The sequence below is a fragment of the Eretmochelys imbricata genome, chromosome 7 (assembly GCF_965152235.1).
Source record: "Eretmochelys imbricata isolate rEreImb1 chromosome 7, rEreImb1.hap1, whole genome shotgun sequence".
Taxonomy (NCBI): Eukaryota; Metazoa; Chordata; order Testudines; family Cheloniidae; genus Eretmochelys; species Eretmochelys imbricata.
The window spans coordinates 33,184,046-33,201,215 of NC_135578.1; the positions used below are offsets into that span (position 1 = coordinate 33,184,046).

Sequence of the window (17,170 nt, forward strand, 5' to 3'; positions counted from 1 at the left end):
CAGCTCCTTGAGTATTCTAGGATGCATTTCATCAGGCTCTGGTAACTTGAAGACATCTAACTTGTCTAAATAATTCTTAACTTGTTCTTTCCCTGTTTTAGCCTCTGTTCCCACAGAGAGAGAGAGAGAGAGCATGCGTGTGCGCCCAGGGATGGCTATGGCTAACAAGATCCAGTGGCTAGAAGTTGAAGCTAGACAAAATCAGACTGGAAATAAGATCCCCATTGATCCCAGGGAGGGTCACTAGCCAGTGGGACACTATACCCACAGTGCTGGATTCTCCATCACTGCCCACTTTAAAATCTCGTGGGGAGGTTTCTCTAACAGAGCCACTCTGATGGAAGCAGGAATTCATGCAGGGATGTCCTATGGCCCATGCTGTGCGTGTCCTATCAGGTATAATTTGTAACAGCAGGAGGTCAGACTAGTTGAGCACAGTGGTCCCTCACAGTCTAAATAAACTGGGAGCTCTGTGCAGTGCCCGGCTCAACGGGGGCCTGAGCTGGGGGGGGTGAATCTGTGTGGCACCCTCTCAGTGGGGGTCTGTGCAGCCCCCAGGTGGCCCCGATCTCAGTTCTGGCGGGGGCATGTATTGATTCTACACTAGTACACATAATAGCAGCACAACCAATCTCTTGCAATCAGAAGTGGTTCCCCCTCTCTACCCATGTGCCAATCCTCCAAATGCCCCCTGGGGCAGAAACTCTTCAGGCCAGGGCTGGGCCACCACACAGGTCGTGGGGCGGGGGGACTGCTCCCGTCAGAAGTGTGTGTACGTAGGGAGGGGGAGGTACCCCCTACACCTGCATGTGTCAGGGGTGAGCTGGGAGAGTGTGTCTGTCCCCTTGCTGGGGAGAATGAGCCCTGCTCTGTGTGTGTGTGGGTGTCTCCTGCCCCCTGCTGGATGCAGTCCCAGCTGCTCCCCTGCATGTGGCTAACAGCTCTGGGAGATTTGGCTGGAGGCTGCGGCTGCTGCTGCTCGGGGAAGTTCCAGCCCCACTGATGCTCAGGGCGGGTGGGCGGAATCCCCTCGCCCAGGGAAGATCACTGTGTAAAAGGGTCATGCTGGCACACGTGTGCAGCAGTCACTTGTGCCCCTCTTCCCCCCGGGTGCTGGGGGCGTGCGGCACCCGCAGCAGCACTGCTGGCGACTGGTGGTTGTTGAAAAGGCGCCTGCATGTGCAAACATGAGGTGTGTACACACACAAGCGTGGGCACGCAGAGTACCTGGGTCAGGGCTGAGCCCCCAGTGATGTTCATACCTGGCACCTTCATGGGCTAGGGGCATGCATGCACGGGTGTGCAAATGGGGCCGAGCTGCTTTGGTGTCCTGAGCTTCCCTGGGGCTGGAGTCGGAGTCAGCCTGAACCAAGCCAGGAGCAAAACGTGGCACCTGCAAGAGTCATGCGTGCCCACACGCAGGCACCAGAGCCACGTGCCTGGATAGCGCCATGCGCCCTGGGCCGCCGTGAGAGCAAGGCAGCCATTGGCATTGCTGCAGGCAGGCATGCAAGGGGCATGCACGCTGCTGAGTCTTTTTTGCACCCAGAGGCCTTTGCACACCCACATTCGCTCCCCCCATGCTAGGCTCGTGCCCATACCGGGCAGGTGTGCAAAGGTGGCCAAGCCTCTCAAGGGCCTGTCCTGGCCCAGTGCACCCTGGGAGGCCTCTCTCCGACTGGCGCTCTGAGATCATAACCGGGGGTGGGGTGGGGGGGTGCAGCGAGCTGCGGTGGGAGGGAAGGGGAAGGAGACCAAAGCAGGAGCAAGAATGGAAGCAGCAGCTGGGAGTTTATTTGGTCTCAATCCACATGCAGCCCCAGCTTTGGCTGCTCCCCAGCCTGGGGTCTCGGTGCAGTTACAGAAGGTATTGACATGGCCTGGCCCGCCTCCCCTGACCCCAGGGCAGGAACTCACAGCAGGAGGAAGGGACAGAGTTAACGGGGACCCCACGGATGGGGGAGGGAAGCAGCAGACTCCCACGCTGGACGTGCAGGCAATGGCACAGCTGCTCCCAGGCACACCTGTCTCCGGCCCAGGCCAGCCCTCACCCGTGCTCCCACACCTCTGGCTTCACACACGCCCACAGACACCAGCACAAAGGTACTGGGGCAGCTGCACACGCGCAACCCCTCATGCTTTGCACACTTGCCCAAGTACACCGCACTCCCAGCCTTGCATGCACACCTATGCTCAGACACCCAGGCGCACACTCACCTGCAGCCAGTCCATGCTCGGGAATGTAGCAAATGGGGGGTGATCCCGTATCGGTCTCTCCCAGTGTCCTCCTCCCACAGAGATATCCCCAAGACACCCCTGCTATCAGCAAAAGGGGCTGCTACCTTGGGGGAGGGGTGGCTGGTCCCCAACCCAGACACCAGGACCCCATGCTGGGAACAGGGGGGGCCCACTATTAGTGTTCATGAAACAGATGGGCTGAGCCGGTGCCCCTCACTCCTTCAATCCCAGCCCTGGTCTCCCCCAGCTCTGCCAGTGCCCCTCACTCCCAAGCAGTGATCACTACCTATTCAGTGGTTCTGAGGACCAGGGTGGGAGTTTGGCAGAGACCCGACAACCTCATGCAATGTGTGGCTGGGAATTGCAGATCACAGAGACCATGGCACCCGGCTCAGAGGGTGTCCAAGCCACTCTTAGTCTCTTCTTTAAGGCAGGGGGCGGTACCCCACTTACCCCACAGGAGCTCCCCAGAACTCCTCCACCTTTCCAGTGTATAGTAAAAGGTCCCCCACCCCCCCAAACATCCAACACAGAGACTTCCCCAACCTGAGCCTTGTATCTGGTACAATAATCCAAGCAAGATGGGACTTCTTGCACTCAGAACTTGAGGAGGGCAGGACTTCCAGTGTGCAATTGTCCAAAGAGGGCAGGACTTCCTCCATGCAAAGTCTGAGGAGGGTGGGACTTCCAATATCGCCCGCTTTCGTTGTAGGACTTCCTGTGTGCAACTGTCCAAAGAGGCCAGGTCTTCCTGTATTGCCCATTTCACTTTGGGACTCTGCTCTCCTCCTGCGGGGATCTGGCCATCCACCACGGCAAGGGGTGGGTCTCTTTGGTCTGCTCCAGGGGGGCAGAAAAGCCAGGGGAGTGGCGTGGAGGGGGCGAGGGGTAGGGACTGAGCTGGCCTTGGTCCAAGTGGCAGGAGAGACTGGTCAATCTGGGCGCCGAGGCAAAGGGGTCGAAGGTCTCCAAGTCAAAAGGTCCCAGTGAGGGGCGGGAGAAGGGGTCAGAAGTCACGAAGGGGTTGCTGGAGTCAGGGGTCCCCGCCCGACGCCAGCGCGGCTCTGGCTGGGGGGATTGGGCTGGGGAGGCACGGGGCCCCGCCGACACAAAACTCCAGGGGTCGATGCGGCTGCGCACAGGGGAGGGACGGGGCCGGGAGATGAGGCTGGTGTGTGGAGAGGGGCGTGGCGAGTGGGGGCTGCAGGGGGACGAGGGCGATGGTAGGGCCCCACCTACGGTGAGAGAGAACAGGGGATATTAGAACAACAGGAGGGTGGGCACCTAATGACCAAACCTGAATCCCATCCCCCAAGCTGAACCAGCCTGTCCCCTGCCCTGGGGTTGGGTCAGAGCCGGCGCCCTCTGGAGGGGAAAGGCCCCATTCCCCATCCCCCTGAGCCAACCCATGCCCCATCCTGAAGCTGGGTTGCAGCCAGCACGCCCGAGTGGGAAAAGTCTCTGCATCTTCGTCACTCCTCACTTACCCCACTTATCTGCCCTGCTGCCAGGACTCCGCTCCTCCTCACATCGTGGGCTCTTTGGTGACCTCTGACCCCACAAGGGGGCCAGGGACCCTCTATCACCACCTGGGACCAGGTGGATGAGCAGCTCTGTGGACTCTGGCATCCGGGCTGACCGCTCCTGGCCCTGCTCCGTGGACCGTGGCATCCGGGCTGGCCCCTCCTGGTCCTCCTCTGTGGTCCCTGGCATTCGGGCCGGCCCCTCCTGGCCCTGCTCCACCAGCAGGGCAGGGCAGTGTGTGTCCTTGGGGGAGAAGTGGATGAGCTCAGGAGAAGGCGGGGGAGTGGGCACAGGTGGGGGCTCCCCTTTCTCCTCCCGTCGGGCCTGTGACAGGTCCCGGCCCAGCCCGAGAGAGGCCAGCAGCGCTGTGCCCCTCAGCAGTGCTCTCTGGATGAGTTTGGGGGTACTGATCCGCTCCGGAGCCGGTGCCCGCTGCTCCTCAGACTCCTGGGTCCCATTGGGGCCTAAAGAGGGGACATCACCTGCAAAGAAGGGACAGAGCCATAAGCAACAATGCCCGTGCTGGGAATCCCCTGTCCGGTGTAGTGCAGGGAACAGGACACACAGCCAGCATGTCCCCAGCAACTTCCCCTCCATCCATTCACCCTCCCACAGATCCCTCCCATCCATCCCTCCCTCCTCCTCCGCCCCCCTCCATCTTCACACCCACTCAGCTATTCAGACTTGAGCTCTTCAGGCCAGGGACGGTATCTCTGTGCGTCCGTGCGGCGCCCGGCCCGAGGGGGCCCCGGATCACAGGCAGGGGGGTCCGTGCGGCGCCCGGCCCGAGGGGGCCCCGGATCACAGGCAGGGGGGTCCGTGCGGCGCCCGGCCCGAGGGGGCCCCGGATCACAGGCAGGGGTGTGTGTGTGGTGCTGGGCCCGAGGGGGGCCCCTGATCACAGCCAGGGGGGTCTGTGCGGTGCTGGGCCCGAGGGGGGCCCCGATCTCAGGAGTGGGTGCATGTGCTGCCCAGCCCTAACCTCAGTCGAGGGCAGCATGTGGTGCCCAGCCCGGCAGCAGGAGCTCCTCTTGTACATGCAGTGACACGCTCTCCGGATGCTGAATTCCCCAGGCCCTACGCTGGGGAGTCTGGGCCTGACACCAGAGCCAGCCCGTGTCCCCTCCCCCATGGAGACTCACCGTTTAGGGCAGGCTGGGATGGGGCCGACTCCACGGGATTGGGCTCCTCCTGCTCAACGTACCAAGTCGTCTCCTCCAGCCGGGACCTCCTTCTGCAGGGGATGGGGGTTAGAACTCTGAGAGGAACAGGGAGCGGGGACAGCCAGGAGGAGCAGCTAGAGGAGGGACAATGGAGACCCAGGAATCCTGACTCCCAGCCCCCCTGCTCTAACCCACTGGACCCTACTCCCCTCTCAAAGCCGGGAAAGCACCCAGGAGTCCTGGCTCCCATCTCAGTACCTGGCTCAACATTATTAATCTTATAGTTAGTGATCGGGGGGCAGCCAGGATTTCTCCCCCAACCCCAAACACCAGGGTGAGGGGCTTAGGGAGGGGAGAAGAAAGATGTATGGGGGAGGGGAAGCAGCATCCCCTACCTGCCATTTTGGGTGCTGCTCTCCCAGGGCTTTGGGGATCCGGGACCCCAGTTCTTGCCAGGGCGGCGCTCCCCATTCCAGGCCTCATCTGTGCGGCGTGGTGCCTGTCTGCCCCAGCTCTGGCTGCTCTCGGCGGGCTCCACTGCATGGGAGGAAGCACATGGTTCAGTGGAGGATGATGTCATGCCGGTCAGAAAGAAAGGGCATTGTGGGTGAATATTTTGTGATGTCAGCATGTCCCCCGTGATATCATTTCTTTCTGATCAGAGAAGCACAAGTGATGCTCTCACATATAATCCTAATTACATTATTTCCTTCCGGCCAATTAGAAAAGCACACATAACTAAGTTACATGTAATCTTTGTGTGATATCATTTCATTCTGACCAATCAGAAATCACAAACAATTATGTCACGTATAATCGCTTGTGATGTCATGTCCTGCTGACTGGAGAGGTCCAAGAGATGATGTCACATGCTCTGATAAAATTTAATTCTCTCTGATCAACTTGTGTAATGATGTCATAAGCTGTGATGTCATTTTATCAGCCAATCAGCACAAAGCACAGACTATAATGGAAGAACAAACCCCTGCGTCCTCCCCCACCAACTTCCTCCCCCAGTGTCATTTACTCTGGTCCAAACGGAGCTAGCCACAGGAAGTGATAACACAAGCAACTTCCTGTGATGTCATTTTCCTCCATCCAGTCAACACCATGTTGAATCATCAGAGCCAACAACAGGTGATGTCACTTCACTCCATCCAATCGGCATAAGGATGGACATGCTACAGGCATAGCAGCTATGTAATTTAATTCTGGCCAATCAGTGCTGAGGGGTTGGGTATGTATGTGTGTATTGGGAGAGGGGGGGAATATAGAGCGACCCATGGATCATTATACCCTGGGCAACCAACCCCTGGGGCGGCTCTTATTGTGCAAAATTACATCATGGCCAAATAGTTATCACATCATAGTTAAGGCTAAGATTTTGTCACGGAAATTTTTAGTAAAAGTCACAGACAGGTCATGGGCAATACACAAAAATTCACAACTTTTACTAAAAATAACCCTGACAAAATGGGAAGTGGGGGGGGGTCCAGCACCCACCACTGCCGCAGCTCACAGCGACTGGGAGCTGCAGGCCCCCTGCTGCCCGTGGAGGCTCGGAGCTCCAGGACTGGTGGCTGGGAGCTCCGGAGGCCTCCCACGGTGGCTGGGAGCTCCAGGGGCCGCCCATGGTGACTGAGATCTGTGGAGGCCCCTGCTGTAGCTCAGAGCTCTAGCAGTCTGGAGCTCTGGGCATGCACCTAGGAGCTGTAAGGCCCCCCCACCACCTGCAGGGGCTAGAAACTATAGGGTGGTCCCCTGCCACAGCTTGGAGCTCCAGGGCCCAGGAAGCTGAGAGCTCTGGTGCCCCGGCTGGCTGACAGCTCCAACCTCGTGGCCCTGGGGCTGAAGCAGAAAATGTCACGGAGGTCTCTGGAAGTCACGGATTCCGTGACTTCCGTGACATAATCGTAGCCTTAATCATAGTTTGTGCTTCTCTGATTGACCAGAAAGAAATGACATAATGGGTGAATACTTATGATGTCATCATCTGTACCTCTCTGATTGACCAGAAGGCAATGACAGCACAGCTCTCCCTCCCTAAGCAGATATACCCCAAATGACTGAGTAAGTTCAGGGGAGCCCCAAGACACTATTCCCTAGCAGGGGGGGGCATGGAGCAGGCACAGAGCTCCTGGCCCCTTACAGCTGCAGTGTCTCACTCACACTGGATGGCTCTTAAGCGCGGGAAGGTCGGGGAGCCCCCAGCCCCCACCTCGAAGACGTTCTTCCTCTTGTCCAGTCCAGGGGAGGCCTGCACCGTGATGCGGTGTTTGAAATCTAAGGGGGAGGGAGAATGAGATGGGTGAGAACAGCCCTCTGCCCCTCCCCCAGAATTACCACCTCCAAAAGATCACTGCCCCCCACTGTACTGGGGTCAGGGCCAGATTCTGATCTCAGCTCCCCAGGGTCAACCCGGAGTCCCCCCTGACAGCACTGGGGTCAGGGCTGGATTCTGATCTCAGCTCCCCAGAGGGTTTCCGCACTGGTGTCTGCCCGGACACTCCAGATTTACACTGGGTGTCTCCATCAGCAGCATTACCCACCCCCGCCCCCGCTGGGAAAGGAGAGTAAACAAGGTAATTAACCTTGAGTAACCACAGCCTGGAGCCCTCCATACTCCCAGCCAAAGCCCAGAGCGGGGCGTGACCTGGGCAGCCCTGAGAAGGAGCCCGCACACCCCATAGATGGGAGCAGGGTAGCAGAGGGAGAAATGGGGGCTCAGAGCAAGGGATGGGGAGCAGCCCTCTTGCTATGAGCCCTAGGTTGCCCTAGCCCTCAGCCCTGCTAGCACCCCTCAATCCAACCCGTAGCCCCCTACCATCCCAGCCCTGGGCTTCCTACAGCTCTCCCGGTGAGTCCCAACCCGCAGCCTCCAGGCCTGTACCGAGAGGCATGCTGATCCTCTCGCTGTCCCGCCCCTTGAGCTTATTCCTCTTGAAAGTGCCCTTCCTGCGCTTCACATTGGGGGGGTCCTTGTTCATCTGCTGGATGAGCAGGGTGAGCTCCCGCTCAAACACCTCCAGCTCCCACTGGGCCAGCTGGTGCTCCCGCTGCCGCAGGAACTCCTCGTGGGACTTCTGCTCCAGCGCTGCCCGCTGCAGCTCCTCCTCCCGGCTCAGCAGCTCCTGCCGTGGAGTGAGGACAGGGTCACCGTGCCGCTGGGGGCTCGCGCTTCGCTGGCAGCACTGACCACAATGCCCCTGGGCACCATTAGGGGGCGCAAGGATGCAGCACAGTGCCCCCTACCTGCTGGGATGGGGGCAGGGGTGGATTTGGCAGGGGGTGCGATGCTGCAGGGGGGCTCAGAGGGAAATGGAAGTGCCATGCTGTGGAGAACAGTCAGAGGGCTCAGTAAGGAATTGGAGTCAAGGCTGTGGGGGCTGAGTGGGAAGTGGTGGGGGCTCAGTTGGGGGGGGGGGGCTGGGCTTTGGGGGATGAGTGGTGGGGCCTGGCTGCGGGGGCACAGTGGGGAATGGGGGCCGGGCTGCAGGGGCTCAGTGGGGGGGCTGGGCTTTAGGGGCTCAGTCGGGAGTGGGGGAACTGGGCTGCAGGAGCTGAGTGGGGGGCTGGGCTGTGGGAGCTCTGGAAAGTGGGGGGACTGAGAGAGGGGCTAGGTTGCAGGGGCTGTGGGGGCTGTGGGGGGCCCGAGTGGGGAGCGGGGGGCTAGGCTGAGCAGGCCTTGGGGGAGCTGTACCTTTTCCTTGGCTCGAAGCTCATCGAACATGCCCTGGATCTCCAGCTTCCAGTCGTCCTGCATGGAGTGGAAGGAGTCCTGGGGCATCTCCTCCAGCACCTGGGCCTCCAGTGCCGTCAGCTGGGCCAGGATGGAGTCGAAGCTGGGCCGCCCATGGGGGTCCTGGTCCCAGCACTCTGGGGGTGGGGGGGAAACAGGATTTGTCAGGGTCTGTCTCATCCAGCAGGGGTGGGGCAAACTCTGCCTTGCTCAGACTCTGCCCAGCCATCCAGGATCTGGCCCTGGTGAGACACAGGTCCTGCCATCTCTCTACCTACTAGGCCCCACACCCCTTCCAGAGCTGGGATAGACTCCCAGGCATCCTGACTCCCTCCCCGCCCTTACCTGCCATGAGCTGGGCAAACGGCTGGGGGCAGGTGGAGGGGATAGGCAGTGTCAGCTTGTTGACGGCGACGCCGTAGGCCACAGCCAGCCCGTCGATGCTGCGGTACGGGACCTCCCCAGTCAGCAGCTCCCACAGCAGCACGCCATAGCTGGGAGGGGAGAGAGTGTTAGTGGGGCTGGGGGGAGACCATCTTCAGCATCCCTCATCCTCGTGGTAACCCAAGGAGGGGGTCAGGAAAGAGGGAAATGGACATTAGACCCCCTCCCCTCCCAGAGCTGGGATGGAACCCAGGAGTCCTGCCTCCCAGCCTCCTCGGTTCTAACCCAATAGACTCCCGCTCCCCTCCCAGAGCTGGGATGGAACCCAGGCATCCTGGCTGGCCTGAGTGCTCACCTCCAGACATCGCTGCCCTTGGAGAAGGTGGAGGCCTTGATGACCTCGGGTGCCATCCAGGCATAGGTGCCAGCTGCGCTCATCTTGGTGGTGCGATGCCACTCTCGCGCCAGCCCAAAGTCTGTGATCTTCAGTGTCTTCCCGTTCATGTCCTCCTCTTCAATGCGCTGGGACAGCAGGACTTGGGGGGTGAGGGAACAAGGGGTCAGTGCCCCTGCAGGGGAAAGGCGCCATGTCCCATTCCCCCCCTCACCCTCAGAGGCCATATCAGAGCCCCCGCCCCCTAAAGGGGACAGGCCCCAAGGCCTCCCAGCCATGGTTGATGTACTATTTGCAGCGCATTTCCTGTGACATTTTCCTGGGGATCCTGTTGTAGTAGGAAGAGAGCCTGAGACACAAGCTCTTATATTAAAGGCCTGGTATCACTTCCCCTTTCCCACGGCTCATGGGCCTAGTTCATGCTCAGGCAGGTGCCAGTAGGGACAGGTCACCAGCAGCTGCTCCTTGGCAAAGGTGGCTCAAGAGCACGTCACAGCTGGGGAAACTGAGGCAGGGAGGGGGGGACTTGGACAAACTCTGTACAGAGTCTCAGTAGCAAAGCCAGGGATAGAATTCATGAGCCCTGACTCCCAGCCTCCCTGCTCTAACCACTAGCCCGCACTCGCTTCCCAGAATTAGAAAGAGAACCCAGGAGTCCTGGCGCCCAGCTCCGCCCAGCTGGGTTCTGCAGCCCCATGATCCGTAGGCGAAAGAGAAACATTCCCTGGGTCTGTACTGCACTAAGCGGCCCATTGTACACGTCTGGCTGGAGAATTAGTGCTTTGTCTTCTGCCCCCACCAGTCCCCCCACAACGCTGCCCCCGCCAGCTCCCCGCACCGCTGCAGCCACACCCCCAGCGCTGCCCCCGCCAGCTTCCCCCCAACTGCAGCCACACTCCCATCACTGCCCCCCTCCAGCTCTCCCCCAAGCTCCAGCCACACCCCCAGCATTGACCCCTGCCAGCTCCAGCCCAAGCTATAGCCACACCCCCAGCGCTGCCCCTACCAGCTCTTCTCAGCACTACTGCCACACCCCCAGCACTGCCCCCACCAGCTTCCCCCCCAACTGCAGCCATATTCCCAGTGCTGCCCCCGCCAGCTCCCCCACAGCACTGCAGCCACTGCTTCCCTCCCTTCTCCCCAGGACAGCCATCCACCCTGGGGACCCTCCAGGAGGGAGGGGGACAAGCAAGACAGGGGACTCCTTTCCCAGGCACCAGAGCACAGCTGGAATCCCCACACACACACACCACTGCCCCCCCATAGCCCTGAGTCCCTCCCCTTTTCACCTCTGCCACCCCCTCTCCTGGGTCCTCTGCACTTACACTCCCTCCCCAACTGCTGTTTTCTCTCTGCTCCCCCCACTATTGCCAGCTGAGGGGGGCAGGAAGCCAGGGCAGGAAGCTGCCGGAAGGAAGCTGAGAAGGGAGGCCTTGGGCCAGTCCAGGCGCTCCGACAGCTGGGGGCCGGGGGGACGGCTGGACAACAGCTCCAACTGCCCCATCAGCAGCCCCCCAATACTTTGCCCCCACACCCGGGGGTCCCCAGATCACAGCCCCCACTGTCCCATCCCACACCCCCTCTGCTCTCCAAACCACAGCCCCCAATGCCTACCACAGCCCCCATTCAATGCCCCTCCCCCAGCCTGCATCCACCAATAGCCCCCACCCCACGGTCACCCCAATAACTCCTCCCCTCCCTCACAGCCTCCAAACTGCAATCCCCATTTTAGCCCTCTCCCCCATGCTGTGACCTCCCCCCACTGGATCCTGACATGCTGCAGTGCTCTATGCCCCCACCACAGCCCCCCAATACTCCTCTCTCCCGCCTAGTCTCTCTTCCCCATACTGTGGCCTTCCCTCCCCAGTCCCTCTCAGCCACCTCAATACCAGACCCCTGCCCAAGCAGTGTCCTCCCTCCCCCCGTGTCCCCCAAAGCCCACATTGCCCCTCAGGCAGGCCAGACCCCTGTTAAAGGGAACCCCCACTGTGTGGGGGCAGGATAGGCAGCACTGCCTGCCTCCAAACACTGCCCCAGCTACAGGCATCTCCAGTGGAGCTGGTTCCAGGGCTGGTTGGGCAGACAGGAATCAGTCTAATTTAGAAAGACAGGAAATGGGCAGGGAGGGGGAGGGGCTCAGCCTGGGGACAGACCCCCCCAACCGTATTAGGGTCAGAGAGACTGACACAGTCCCCACCCCACCAGTGTGGGCTAATGACTGCACCCACCACCAACCACACTGATTTCAGCTCCGGGAGAGGAGTGGGGGCTAGTGATTGGAGCAGTGGGGGCTGGGCGTCAGGACTCTTGGGTTCTATTTCTGGTTTTGCCTCTGATCTTGGGTAAGTCCCTTTCCTTCCCCAGTGCCTCATTTTCCCCTCCTACCCTTTAGTCAATTCAAACTGTGAGCTCTTAGGGGCAGAGATTCTCTCACTTGGTGCGTGCAATGCCCGGCCCAACAGGGCCTCGATCTCGGTTGGGGGTCTGTGTAGCGTCTGGCCCCACAGGGCCCTGATCTCAATCAGGGTGGGGGTCAGGGTCTGTGTGGAGTACAGTCCCATGGGGTCCTGATCTCGTTTGGTGGGGGTCATGATCTGGGTAGCAACCAGCCCCCCAAGGTCCCAATCGCAGCCTGCTCCGCAATGCTGCCCTCTCCCAGTCCCTGAGGAAGGCCACTCCTGCCTTGGGGTTGGCTGCAGCCCCGGAAAGGGGAGGGAACCTGGGGAGTCAGCCTGGGAGGGGCCACTTGTACAGAGCCAGCTGTGGGCCTGCACCTCCCACCAGGCATGAGCACAAGGGGCATCTGGCATGTGTCCCTGTGCCCTCCCGCCAGTGTGGGTCTAGTCCACCCCAGCTGCCCACCCCAGCTCCTCCCAGTGCCGCAGGAGCGCCGATCCAGGCACCGCACAAGCCACAGCCCTCGCCAGCCCACCCCCTGCAGCAGGGCATGCTGGGAACTCAATGGTGGCCTAGGCCAAGGGAGTGCCAGCCAATCAGCTCCTTAGGAGCCAGTGGGATCCTAACAGGAATGGGGTCAACCAGGGCGAAAGTCACAACCCCAGCCTTCCACTTAACCAGTTTATTATTTATTGGTTAGGAATAGAGAGAGAACCCAGGAGTCCTGGCTTCTAGCCCCACCCCTGCTCTTACCACTAGGCCCCACTCCCCTCCCACAGCTGTGGATAGACTCTCAGCCTCCCCTGCTCTAACCATTCACCTCCACTCTTCCTAATCAAGCTCAGTCTGGCCCCAGGCTCCCTCACCGTTCAAGCCTCTAAGGGGACGTCTACACTGTGATGACAAACCCGCAGCATTGAGTCTGAGTCTGGCTCTGCTGACCAGGCTCGGGCTGCAAGGCTGTAAAATTGCAGTGGAGACATTCGGGCTTGGGCTGCAGCCGAGGCTCTGAGACCCTGGCGAGCCCAAGTCAACTGAGCCGGACCAGCTGTGGCTGTGCAATCTTTTATCACAGTGTAGACAGACCCTAACACTCCTGGTACCTCATTCAATCCAATGGAACCCCCTGAGCCAGCAAGTCCCCAACCCTGGGGCTAGATTGGAGCCAGTGCCCCCAGGAGGGCCAAAGCCTGAATCCCATTCCCCGCCCCCTGCATTTTATGTACATGTTAAAATCAAACATTTTTCTAAGGTCCCACAACTGTCATCATTTCCTGCTGCCCAGGGTCAGTGAGGTCAGAACTCAGATGCACCAGCTGGGCTGTGTGAGAGGTGCGGGGAGGGGGTCAGAGCTGGGATAGCAGGGGGCTGCAGGTTGGGATTGAGGTACAATAGTGGACCTGGGGGGATCCTGGGGGGGGCTGCAGGTGGAGGCAGATTAGGGGTTTATGGGGCCCTGGGCCAGAGCAAGTGGGGGCCCCTCCCCACCCCCTCCCGGCACTCCTGCCAGGGAAATGGGATCGGGGTGCGGTGGCTTGCCCTTCCCCCCACCTTCCCAGCGCTCTTGCCAGGAAGCGAGGTTGTGATGCAGAGACTTTCCCTGGCAGGGGCACCAGGCAGGCAGAGTTGGCCCCAGGGGCGTGAAGCGCCCATTTTTCCAGGGGCTGCCCAATTGTCCAGGGCCCTTGGGCACAGGCCCCGTTGGCGAAATGGCTATTCTGCCACTGGCTGCAGGTCGGGTTCGAGGGACACCAGTGGAGTTGGGGGGATCCCATGGGGCATCATAACTGCGGAGTGGCACTCACTGTTGTTGGACTTGAGGTCACGGTGGATGACTGGTACGATGGCCCCACAGTGCAGGTATTGCATCCCCCTGGCAATCTGAACTGCCCAGTCCACCAGCACGTGGGGGGGGATCCTGCGCCCGGCCAGGGCGCGGCTGAGTGGGCCCCCAGCAGCATACTCCATCACCAGGCACAGGTTGGGCTCCTGCAAGCAGACAGCCTTGAGAGTGATGATGTTGGGGTGGCGCAGCATGGCGAAGAGCCGGGCCTCCTGGCGCACGCTTTCCGCAGTGGCACTGATGTCCTCATCTGGGTCCTGGCGTGCCGCCTTCACTGCCACCAGCTCACCCTTCCAGCTGCCGCGGTACACCTTGCCAAAGCCCCCCACCCCAATCACCTCCTCCAGCCTCAGTTCCCGGAAGTCGGCGTGAACTGGACCTTCGCCATAGCCAACGGGCTGCAGGGAGACGTAGCTGGAGGGGAAGATGCCCACCTGGCTCCGCACCCGACCTGCCCACCAGCCCTCATCACCAGACACGGTGGCATCCCACGACAGCACCTCCACACGGTCCCCCTGTCGCAGGCTGAGCTCATCGCTGCTCGCTGCCTCGTAGTCGAACAGCGCCGTCCACACTGGGTTGGTGTAGGCCGCCCCACCACTCCGCTCCGGCCCCCATGCGCCTTTCCGCAGCAGGTTCTTCAGTGGCTCCATCCTGGGTCAAAGGCTGGGGGCAGCCTCTAGTGAGACCCTGCCCAGATGTGGCCCTTCACAGCACAGGCATCTTCCCAGAGAGGTGCTGCAAGGCCAGGCTGGGGGTCCCGGCTCGCAGGGGTCTCACAGGAGCAGGGTGGTTATGGGGCTGGGGAACCTGCCAATTTACAGGAGCCCCCTCCCATCTGGGAACCAGGATTGGCCCCTACAGTTTAATCCCCCCTTGCTGGGGCAGGATCATCCCAGTTACAATCTATTCCTTCTGCCAGGGGTCACGATCATTTCCTGCAGTCTATTCCCCCGTTCCCTCCCCGGGGGGCACAGACTTGTTCTCTCCGGCCTATTCCCCCTCACAAGGGGCGGGATCCCCCCGAAAGCCTGCTCCCCCCGACAGGGACCAGGATCACCCCCTACAGCCTGCTCCCCTCCCACAGGGACCAGGATCGCCCCCTACAGCCTGTCCGTCCCGTCCCCGTTCCCCACCAGGGACCAGGGACCAGGGCTGTCCCCTACAGCCTATCCCCTCAGAAGTGCCCCTCTGCCTCCAGGATGCTCCACTCCGATCTAGCTACCGCCCCGGCGATCTCCAAGCACCCAGAGGCCTCAACTCCCCGTGCCCTGCCGTGCCCAGACCCCGCTCCCTCCAGCTGCCCCGGCCCGAGCTCTGTCCCAAGCCGCGGCAGAGCGAGGAGGAAATGCCTCGGCTGGAGAAGTTCCCCGGCTGGAAGCCGCCGCTCCTGGGGGCGTCTCTCCGGCAGAGTCCCGGCCGGTCCGGGGCATGGGAAATGCCTTTGCCCCTCGGTCGCTTGCCACCCTTGGCACCCACAGGAAGGCAGCTGGTTCCGGGCGCAAAGATCGATCGTCTGCGGCGGCGGCCCCGTCTCCCCGCCTCTCCCGGGGTGTGCTTCGGTTCCCCAGTGAAGCGCCCGCTGGCCTGCCCCGTCCCCCCGCCCCGCACAGGCTCTGGGGTGGAGTCTGGGACCAGGAAGGCGGAGCGGGTCACATTGTTACCGGGACAAAGGAAAAGGAACAAGAACGGAGACACAGTTCAGGAGTCCGACGAGAGTGGGGGAGGGGCTGGGAGCCAGGACGCCTGGGTTCTCTCCCTAGCTCTAGGAGCAGCAGCGGAGTGAGTTAGGCTGGGGGAGCTGTGAACCAAGACACCTGGGTTCTAGCCCCAGCTCTGGGAGGAAGTGGGGTCTAGTGCTTAAAACGTGGGGCTGGGAGACAGAATGCTTGGGCTCTTCAGTCATTCCTCCCTGCACCCTTCTTGCTCCTGACTCTTTGCTCATTCATGAGTTGTTCCGAATTTGCTTTTTTGGGTTGTAGCAACAGTAAGCTTCCGCGCGGAGCTCCCCAGCCAGGAACTCCCCCATGGTAGTGCCCAGATAGGGACTCTGACACTGCGAGCTCCCCGCGATAGTGCCCACTGCTCAGCCTGGAACTCCGGAGCTGTGAGCTTCCTCATAGCAGTAGCCAAAATGGCCTTCGATGCAGTAAGCTTTCCCAGAAGCAGTTCCCGGCCAGGAAGTGGTAGGGAACTGTTGTGTGGGTACTCACTACCCATCCCCAAACCCATCCCCACTAAAGTCAGCAGTTCCCTTGGGAATGGTTTAGTCCCATGACCGTTTTCTAGAGGATCTGGGGAAATATTCTTGGTTTCCTGACTGCTGGGCCATGGTAAGCTTTCTGGGGCAAGGACTATCTCAGACTGTTAGTGTGTGTATTACGATAGCGCTGGGCAGATTCTGACAGAGATCACGGCCCCTCTCCAACTGGATGCTGCACAGACCCTGACTGAAATCAGGGCCATGTTGTGCGGGGCACTGTATAAACCTTAACCAAGATCGGAGCCTCCATTGCACTGGGCACTGTATGGACCTTGACCCCGTGGTGATAGCACTTATCTGGGACTCAGCACTCCTGGATTTTATTTTTGATTCTGCCATTGATCTGCTGTGGGACCCTAGCTGAGTCCTTTCCCTCACACTATTTAGACTGTGTGAGCTCTTTGGATTAGGGACTGTCACTCACTTTGTGTCTGTACAGAAAGCTTTTGCTATTCATATAATAATCATTAACTGTCAATCCTCATTGCTTCCTGTTGGGTCCTGATCTTTGGGCATCACTCCATTGACTTCCCCTCATCAAGTGGGAAGGGATAAGGGGTATGCACCCTGCTTATTCCTAACCCCACTCACTCTGACCCAGTTTTCTATCTCCAATACACAAGAGGAGTCCCGTATGGAATACTAGTCTACTAGGGCAACTGGTTACAGAGTGACACCTGTAGCTTTGAGGATGGTACCAGGAGGCCTGGGTGGAGTTGTTCAAGCTCCACTGACAGCCTGTGATGGGGCAAAGAACCCAAGTGTCTAACTGGGGATCACAGTTTATTGGCTGAGGCTCCATACATCTGGGGCAGCCAGTGCCCATCAGAGCCCCAGGTCCTACCCAGGAGTCTGGGATCCTGATGGAGCAGCAGTGAACATCATCCCCTGTGAAACGCCCCTGGGAACCTGGTAGGGAGCCAGGATGGACATTACCACAGCCTGGGCTACCAAATCCAGCCCCATGGAGACTGCCAGTGCACAGCTAACCGGGCCCCATGCGCGGGCAGGCGGGCGGGCAGGCAGGCAGGCAGTCACCCGGAAGCCCAGACTGGTGCAGCTCAGTTCTCCCACTCACCCCCCCCCCTTCTTCTCTAGCCTACTATTTGGTTGGGAGAATTCGAGCCCCCAACACACCCCTTTAACCCTTCCTCAATGCTCATTGGGGAACAAAAATGTCGATCAAACTACCCAGTCCAATAGAAATTAAATCCTAGAGAGAGCG

The 17,170-nt window shown here is 60.2% G+C and overlaps 1 protein-coding gene across 1 annotated transcript; it reads right to left on the reverse strand.

Moving 5' to 3' along the window:
- Positions 1–1,786: 1,786 nt before the first annotated feature.
- On the reverse strand, positions 1,787–15,342 carry MAP3K11 (mitogen-activated protein kinase kinase kinase 11). Its single transcript, XM_077822491.1, has 10 exons — positions 13,645–15,342; positions 9,404–9,584; positions 9,010–9,158; positions 8,626–8,801; positions 7,816–8,056; positions 7,095–7,208; positions 5,321–5,462; positions 4,905–4,996; positions 3,726–4,244; positions 1,787–3,473 (listed from the first exon to the last, which is right to left on the reverse strand). The coding sequence occupies exons 1-10, from the start codon at positions 14,333–14,335 to the stop codon at positions 3,004–3,006; spliced, it is 2,775 nt and encodes a 924-aa protein (XP_077678617.1). The 5' UTR covers positions 14,336–15,342; the 3' UTR covers positions 1,787–3,003.
- Between the last annotated feature and the right edge of the window lie 1,828 nt (positions 15,343–17,170).